General features: G+C 41.8%; 3 protein-coding genes and 1 pseudogene across 3 annotated transcripts in view; 1 reads left to right on the forward strand and 3 right to left on the reverse strand.

Moving 5' to 3' along the window:
• LOC104752543 (methyltransferase-like protein 22) overlaps nt 1-256 on the reverse strand; it is a 1,620-nt gene extending 1,364 nt beyond the window's left edge. The window contains 1 exon segment of the mRNA XM_019237854.1: nt 53-256. Within this exon segment, the coding sequence (XP_019093399.1) occupies nt 53-211 (159 nt within the window). The 5' untranslated portion in view covers nt 212-256.
• LOC104752541 lies at nt 386-2,744 on the reverse strand. The gene is made up of 7 exons (XM_010474708.2): nt 2,467-2,744; nt 2,253-2,385; nt 1,703-1,806; nt 1,449-1,593; nt 1,214-1,354; nt 837-1,116; nt 386-743 (listed from the first exon to the last, which is right to left on the reverse strand). The coding sequence occupies exons 1-7, from the start codon at nt 2,505-2,507 to the stop codon at nt 496-498; spliced, it is 1,092 nt and encodes a 363-aa protein (XP_010473010.1). The 5' UTR covers nt 2,508-2,744; the 3' UTR covers nt 386-495.
• On the forward strand, nt 3,793-5,382 carry LOC104752544 (mitochondrial arginine transporter BAC2-like). Its single transcript, XM_010474711.2, has 2 exons — nt 3,793-4,361; nt 4,553-5,382. The coding sequence occupies exons 1-2, from the start codon at nt 4,125-4,127 to the stop codon at nt 5,198-5,200; spliced, it is 885 nt and encodes a 294-aa protein (XP_010473013.1). The 5' UTR covers nt 3,793-4,124; the 3' UTR covers nt 5,201-5,382.
• LOC104754060 lies at nt 5,687-9,023 on the reverse strand (annotated as a pseudogene).

The raw sequence follows: 9,029 nt of genomic DNA on the forward strand, positions 1-9,029 counted from the left end.
AAAAAAAAAAAAAAAAAGAAAAGACTAGCTAGTAGTTACAAGTGAAATTGTTGTTGCGCCTAGGAAGAAGAAGATCTCCGTCTTTATCAACAGTAAGATGACTGTCAAGGGAGAAGATGAAACGGGAAAGAAAAGGTTTCTTAGTTCCCGGTGGGCAACCGAGGTGAATCTCGCTCATCACCTCATCAATCTCTGAATCTGAATCCTCCATTATATTCTATCTCTCTCTCTAATCGGCAGATGAAGAGATGAATGTAAAAAAAAAATTTAAAGTGGAGTTAGGTCAATTCCAATGATTTTAGGGTTTTCGTTTTTTTCTTTTTTTTTGCTTATATAAGTTTTTACAAAAGAATACGAGCTCGATCGACGAAGTCTTTACTTACACACTGACGAATGACGACGGCAGCAAAAAAAAAACATTTTAATATTTTTTCTTCTCTAATAATTCACTAATAAGAAGTGCTGAGGCTGCGTGCGACTGCGACCTCATCAAAATCAATTTCGTGAGAGAGCATCGACGCGGGCGGCGACCTCATCAAAATCTGGGACACTGGAGGAATGCTTAAGCTGCCACGAGGCTGTTCGACGACTCATCCTTCTTATCCCATCTCCGCTTGCTTTCTCCATCGACTCTGATCTCATGTTCTTGCTCTGCTTCAATGCTTCCTCATCTGCTTCTGGGGGCGGGTTTGCGAATCTTCGTCTCACTGATCTCGGCTTCGGTTTACCGCCTCTCGGTGAATCTGTTTCATATCACTTACTTAGCCACCGCTTGACCAACAAATATATAAAAACAAGAAACTATTCTTTTATAATGTACTTGCATGGCTACTCACCATTGTCCTCGGCCATGAGGTCAGATTTGGTCATCTTCTCCGGAAGGCTTTCCTGTTTTTCTATTTTGTAAGGGGCAGGCGGCATGATGAATCTGTAGTAGAATGGTTTCGTTTCTTGATCCTCCTCAGGGCCAGTTACACAACTCCCGCTTGTACTCATTGAGTCTTCTTCGCTTGTACTCATGGACTTGTTGGTGTCATCGAAAGAGGAAAGGCTGATTCTGTTTTCCGTGCTTGTTCTTGTGTCGTTGCTCTTTGGGTTTGCTTGTTCAGTTTCCATCTGCAATGAGAGAGTCTCGCCTCAAATTGTATTACATGGTATTAAATAAAAAGACACAAGACAAGGAAAAGAGAGAGAGAGAGAGAGAGAGACTCACGTGAGGAGGTGTTGCTGCAGTGTACAACCTCTGCTCTAAAGACTTGGCATCCCATTTAATGGAGTGTTCTCTGGCTATTTCCCTCAGCAGCTCCACTTTCATTTCCTTTGACGGTGGCTCTGCTTTGAATCTCTCTACAAACTTCACATTCCCATCCCATGGAGTCACTCAGCAAGCAGGTGGGGGTGGTTATTGAAAAAAAGTCATCCAAAAACAAAAAGATGTACGTACGTACCTCAGGATTCACAAACTGTTCAAGAGTATTCCCGTATCTCTCAGCAAATAAAGACCTGAGGTCGCGTAGCTCAGGCACTTCAGAGACTCTAGCGGCCGCATATACAAGGGAGGAGATGGCCTCGCGACACTCGTCAGGGCACCCACTGCTCAGACAAGACCAGATATTTAGACGAGTATGATGAATCCAATTCCAGAGCAAGTAGAGGCCAATTCCGTTACTCTTAATTTAAAAGGTGTGTTTAATTAATTTACTTGGATTTCTGTAAGAGAGAGACATTGGATGCAACACAGTTGCAGAACTGCTCCAACAATTCATAACAAGCCAGCCTCCTTTTCTCCTCAATAAGCCCTTCTGCCTGTCACACACGCAATCTCAAAATCTTTACGAACTCACTCATGTGACTAACTTCAAAAGACAAACACAATTAAGCCACACAATTTGTTGCTTAAGCAACAAGTCACTCGACTCTGTTATAACCAGCTGGTGACAGCATTACAATTTCTAAAATAGAACGAATTAAGGATTTAACGAAACCATCGTTGACCCTCTTTTAGAAAGAGAATATATATATATATATATATTTTTCTTTCTTTTTGTTGGAAATGTAATTGCTTTCACGTTCGAAGAACCAATCAGATACCCGTGACCCATTTAAATGACAACGGCGACATACAGAGGACATGAAGAATTACGAACATATATAAAACTCCAAAGAAAAGAAAAGAAAAAAGGACTTGTTGAAGCAATCTAAAAGCAAGGATAAAGAAACAAAGAATGAAAAACAAAAGGAAAATTACGTACCCTGCCATAAGCATTGTAATCGAGGCTGTTCTTGAGAAGATCGACAATGTCGTTCTTGAGATATTTGCAAACCGAGTTTTTCTTTCTCTTCACGGTGTCTACTCTTGTCTTGGTTATCTTGACCAACGACTTGCTGATAACGATTTTGTGCAATCAACAAAGATGAAAGAAACCAATTGAAATGGAAACGGAAACGAAAAGAGAAGAACCTTACCATTTCGTATAGAATTTGGGTTTAAACAGCCCATCAAACATTGTGCCTTTGGAATGTTTTCTTCTTGTTCTTCTTCTTTTTCTGTTTTGGTTTTTTGTTTTGTTTTGTGTTTTTGTTTTTGTTTTGGGGTGTGGTTTTTGTTATATCTCTCTCTTTCGTGCAATAGAAAGAGAGAGATAGAGAAGAAAAATGTGTCGTCCTTTTTGGGAAAGATGGCGCTATAAGGGAAGGGCTTTGGCTTTATAAGAAAGAAAGAAAGAAAGAGAGAGAGAGAGAGAGAGAGAGAGAGAGAGAGAGAGAGAGAGAGAGAGAGAGAATTAATGTGAAAAAGAAACGACCTTGGCTTGGCTCGGTCTTACATGAGATCTGAAGAAACGGACTTAAGAAAACCACGGAACCTGTGTCTCCTCCGCTTTTTTATCGACGAGAGAAGCATCATCATCTCTTTATTATTATAGCGCGCGCTTCGGATAGGGTCGGGGAGCTGTAATTTTACCAAAACAGGGTGGAGTTCCCCGCAAGAGAAGGGGGTTGACTAGGGTTAGTTTCGGAATTCTCACCTCGCGTATGTGAGTGAGAGTGATCTCATCACTGATCAATTTATCATCATACACTACATATATATAATGTATGCTTTTTGTACTTCTTCTATTCTATCATCATCATCATCGATTCTGTTCCCCGAAAGTTTTATACCATCCATTCAAACTAACAACAATGTGATCTCTTTTTGGATAATATCTCAATTGGGCCAAAGCAACATAGGCAAAGCCCATTGACGTCGTCTGCACCCAAAAAAAAAGCTTTGCTTTGCTTTATTTATCAAGAAAGAAAGAAAGAAAGAGGAGGAGAAGGTGATCAGTTTCCTACACTTGTGCTTTTAACTTGTGTTCCTTCCAACTTAGAGACTTTAGGTGTGTATAATTAAATGTGCTTCACTGTTCCAGACAAGGAAGGATCTAATTAAAAAAGAAGAAGAAGGGAATCTGATGTGATGTGTGATAATAATTATTAAACCAAACTAAAAGAAGAACTAACAAGTAAGAATGTAGATTTTTCATTTGGGTGAAAATTAACAAAGTTAATCATTAACTTGACGTCTATGGCCTCTATATTTATATGTAAGAGATATAATAACAAATAATGAAAAAGATATCCCAAAATGTTCTGTGTACTCTACGTTTCTTCTTCTTCATGTGGCTCGTTTAATTAATTTGCCTTTATGTGATGATGTGGGGATTACGTGCACTACTTTTGTTCCTTAGACAAAATACCGTTTTTAAAACTAGGGATTTGAGAGTTAGATAACACGTTTTTCTTCTTCGTAGGCTTTGAAAAAAATAACGTAAAATAGACTCATCATAGTTAAAAATCCTCATTAAGACTAGTGGACAAAGGATTAAAAAAAAAAGGAAGGCGCCCAGTCCAGTGCGAGAGAGTTTTTGGCAGGAGATGTGCGTAGGTGGCGGGAGTGGGTTGGAGCTAAATGGTGTAAAAAGGACGGTGCAGTTTCAGTCTTAATCAATCTTGAGCTTTTCTTCTGGTACTAAAAGCTCCCCCCAAAAAAAAAAAAAAAAAAAAAAANAAAGACTCCGATTTTGATTCTAGTCTGTGACTCCTCCTTGTTCCTACTCACGTACAACCCGTCCTTCCGAGAGATGGATTTCTGGCCGGAGTTTATGGCGAGCAGCTGGGGGAGAGAGTTCGTCGCCGGTGGTTTCGGAGGCGTGGCCGGGATCGTCTCCGGATACCCCTTGGACACCCTGAGGATTCGGCAACAACATAGCTCCAAATCGGGATCTGCCTTCACCATTCTCCGCCGTATGCTCGCCGTCGAGGGTCCCACCTCCCTCTACAGAGGCATGGGTGCCCCCTTGGCCTCCGTCACTTTTCAGGTGTTTTCCTTTTTTCTACCATTTCAAGAAAGATTCATTCAACCTTTTTTTTTTTTGGATTTGATTGCGGATAATAAAGCTCAGAATATCCACCAAATCCCACCCACCATAAACAACAAAAAGATGCATTATTGATACTCTCTTTTTTTTTTTCTTTTTTTTCTTTTTTTGGTGTTGCCCCCTCCCGGCAGAATGCTATGGTATTCCAGATATACGCCATACTCTCTCGCTCCTTTGATTCCTCTCTTCCTCTTGACGAACCTCCTTCTTACACTGGCGTTGCTCTTGGTGGTATCGGCACCGGTGCTGTCCAGAGCCTCTTGCTCACCCCTGTCGAGCTCATCAAGATTCGTCTCCAGCTACAGCAGACCAACTCTGGTCCCGTCAGCTTAGCCAAGACCATCCTTCGGACCCAAGGTCTTAGGGGTATTTACAAAGGCCTCACCATTACCGTCCTCAGAGATGCTCCCGCTCATGGCCTCTACTTCTGGACCTATGAGTACTTCAGGGAAAGGCTTCATCCCGGCTGCAGAAAGACTGGAGACGAAAACCTCACCACCATGTTGCTCGCTGGTGGTCTTGCTGGTGTTGCCAGCTGGGTTGCTTGTTATCCTCTTGATGTCGTCAAGACCAGACTCCAACAAGGCCACGGTGCTTACCACGGCATTTCTGATTGTTTTCGCAAGAGCGTCCAACAGGAAGGCTATAGCGTTCTCTGGCGTGGCCTCGGCACTGCTGTTGCCAGGGCCTTTGTTGTCAACGGTGCTATTTTTGCTGCTTATGAGGTTGCCTTGAGGTGTTTCCCATCCGCCCATGTTGCCCCAGGAAAGCGAGTCTAATAAATAGGCCAACAAGTGAATGTTGTAGTTAGCACATAATAGATTTGAGGTGGATTTGGATTGCTTTGGTCAACCAAATCTGACTCTTCTTTTAAGGATCAGACAGAAATCACTGTGACATTCAGAAATTGTTACAAACCCAAAAAGGAAACAGATGGAAATGATGAAATTCTTTTGCTATATATATCTCTTACCACTTTTTTGATAATGGTTTTAGTAGATACCCAAAATAAGAGTGCCAAGGATGTATGTCCTCCAACATGTTCTCTCATAGACACGGTCACTAATTAATGCTNTGCTCCTGTAAGCATGACATATTTGATGTACCCCCCTTGTTGGCCAAAGGTAGACGAACTCGTCCTTGAAATTATTATCCGCCCATCACCATTGTTGNGATCTTTGATCCACCTTGGGAGTTTGTTGGATGGATGAGATGTTCTTTTGGATGGATCATTAGAAGAATATCNCGTTAACTTGCTCGTTTCCTCATGAGCCACTGGATCTTTCTGCAACATGGCAACTCTCTCCCCATATCCACTGACCTGGACATAGTTGAACAGCAAAGTTAAGAAAAGGGCAATGGACAGGAGAAAAGAGTTGGACAAGCGAANCACTAATTAAAAAACGCAAGCAACATTTTTTTTTTTTTTTTGAGACCACAAACTCACCGATTGATTGGTTCACTGCTTTCATACACAGATTTTCATAGTATTCTTTTCCTCTCCGTTTGCAGCTCTTTAACACGCCAAATCCTGCTTGAACATCTCCACTGTAGTAAGAATCATCTACCAAACTCAGAGAAGGTTTTGCGGATTCTGAATCTCCAAGACCTTCTATATGCTTTATTCTCTCTAACAACTCAAAGTCAGACGGGCTGGGATACGGCAGACCAACCATCACAACACACCGGCACATGCTGTCGCTGAAGTTGATTCCTTCTGACACCTTCCCGCCAACCACAGCTAGCATTATTGCCCCTCTTTCGCTTTCTATAGCTTCCTTGTAATCTCTGAGAACAGCTTCTACTTCAGTGTTTCTTCTGGGTTCTCTGAACACACGCTTCTTCTTCATTATTCTTCTGAGTATCCCTGAGTTACTCCATGCTGTGTGCACCTGTGTTTCATACTCAAAGGAGGAGAAGAATACGATAACTCCTTCAGGAACCATTGCCACCAGGTTGCTCATTAAGAGTCCTAACTCCTGTATCTGTCAACCATACCCGGAAAGTCAAAAACACAATACTCTTTCTGGATCTCATTAATGTTAAAAGGAATAAAGCATGTGTGAAAACGAGCTGCCAATTGGATTACCCACCATTCCTATTGAGCTTCTTGAACTGTGGCTAAAGTCAAAAGACTGACCAGAAGGACCATGTGAAACTGCGATTGGCAATATGCTCTCAGGAGGGACGATGTGACTACATGAGAAGAACTGCAGCTGATTCGATGGTAGCCATGGAAAGAGTCGTTCCCTTGTCTCTTCTATAGGTTGAAGTGTCCCGCCTGCCAATATGACAGCATGCGCTTCATCTACCACCTACAAATATGTTTCATTAACAATTACATTGTTGAATTGCGGAAACCACTACAGAGCAGAAATAAAGAAACTCATTTATGCAAGGGCCAACCTCCGAAAATAACTTTGCTCCTGTAAGCATGACATATTTGATGTACCCCCCTTGTTGGCCAAAGGTAGACGAACTCGTCCTTGAAATTATTATCCGCCCATCACCATTGTTGTTAGTGAGTGCCACCAACATATCAGAAAACGCTCTAAAACTCGTTAACTTGCTCGTTTCCTCATGAGCCACTGGATCTTTCTGCAACATGGCAACTCTCTCCCCATATCCACTGACCTGGACATAGTTGAACAGCAAAGTTAAGAAAAGGGCAATGGACAGGAGAAAAGAGTTGGACAAGCGAAAGGGGCAAATATGAAGAACCAATTACCTTATGAATGATATTGCTTTCCTTTACATAGGCAAGTAACTTGAACAAATTGATAGTGTCTATATTCAGAGAAAATAAAAAGTCATATATCGCCATCGAACAAGCACCACAAGGATTGCTTTTAGAGGGGTTTCCCGTATCAAGTCCAACATTTACGCTGTTTAGATTCCTCTCACTAGTAAAAGGTTTGAGGAGGGCTCGGGTGAGAATCAACAGAATTTGGATGTATCTCCGGTTTCCAGCCCCCAAGAGATTCTGGAATCTTCCGAGATAACTCTCTAGGCTGCAATGTATATCATCCAACTGCAATACATAATCACTTAGAAATCGTGACTCGACATTGTGTGAGGTATCAGCAAAGCAGCATCGAAGTAATCCTATTCAAAGAACATGTGCTGTAAAAGCAGATGAAATTTTACCTGTGACACTGTTATTTTTGCATCGTGCATACTGAGAAGTGTGTCAGCCAAATTGTGAGCCTCGTCTATGATAACAACACTGTTTTTCAAGCTTAGATTCTCGTGACGACTTTGAGAGAAGAGACTGATATGGAAGAATAACAAGATCAGCTGCTGGGGCCATTCTTCTAGAACCGTAGTATGGACAAGTTCTCATTTGTCGTCCAAGCTGAACAAGATCTTCAATGTCCATGGCTTCTTGTTGAAAACTCTCAGCCTTGAATTCTCTCTGTAGTTTATGTTTTCTAAGCATTGGGCATCTGCAAGAAGCTTTGGTTCGTCCTACCCTTACATTTGTACCTAAATTCTGAAATGTTCAAGCTTCAATTAGGTAGCGCAAGCAAAATCTTCGTTTCATTCTACTAAACTAAACGACCATGCACAACGAGGAAACAAGCACATATTCCTTTATGTTAGAAGCCTGGATAAAGAATTCAGAGGCTACCAGCAATGCAAGATAGAAGACTCTTTAAAGATTCATGATTAAACAAGTTGATAATATGTACCTTCTTTTTAGAAGAGACTTGAGAATTCTTCTTCTTTTGCAACTCCAAGCACCTCTCGTTGATTCGGGTCACATTACCAAGCTTAAGAACATCTGTACATGACCCTAGTGTAAGTGTAGAAGCAAACAAAAGAAAAAGAGGAAGGAGAAAATGATGGGAAACCTTCATTAATGCACAAGTTCTTTCGGGAGCCGAGACAGACAACATTGATATTTTTGGCAAACACAGTCTTGCGCAACTCCTTGACAAACTGGGAAAGCTGTGAATGTGTTCGGCTGCAAAAGAAAACCTTGAGTCCATGTTGGTCATCTGAGCGGTCATCTTCCTCATCTTCTTCTGATGAACTGTCAAAACCACCGGCGGGTTTTCTCTTGGACGACTGACGTACGCCCGGAGATGATGAATTATCTTCGCTTTGGTATTCTTCCAACAAGAATTCTTGATCCTCGTCATCTTTGCTTACAGAAACATCCCTTCGCTTTTCCTTGGTGAGCCGAAATGAGGATTTGGAGCTCTTGTGATTGGCTCTGTCGTTATCGTTGGGAGTAAAATCTCTCATCCAATCGGGCTCGTCGTCGTCGTCATCGTCATCAACATCAACCGTGTCGGAAACCTGAGTCAAACCCTTCTCCTTGCGGTCAATCAACCACTGGAGAGCACTGCAGATAATGCTAAGAGATTTGCCAGTACCTGAGTGAGAGAGAGAGATCAAACCCTAAGATAACAGAGTAGTAAAGACTAAGGAGGGATCCAATAAAAACAAGAGCTCCTTCATCTCAATAAAAGAAAGAGAGAGAGAGTAGCAAGAACCAGTGGGGCTTTCGAGCATGGAAACGCCTCCCTTGTCCAGAAATTGATAGAGCGCATTCATGAAATCGATTTGGATCGAGTACGGCTTGTACGGAAACGCCGGGAA

The sequence above is a fragment of the Camelina sativa genome, chromosome 16 (genome assembly GCF_000633955.1).
Source record: "Camelina sativa cultivar DH55 chromosome 16, Cs, whole genome shotgun sequence".
NCBI lineage: Eukaryota > Viridiplantae > Streptophyta > Magnoliopsida > Brassicales > Brassicaceae > Camelina > Camelina sativa.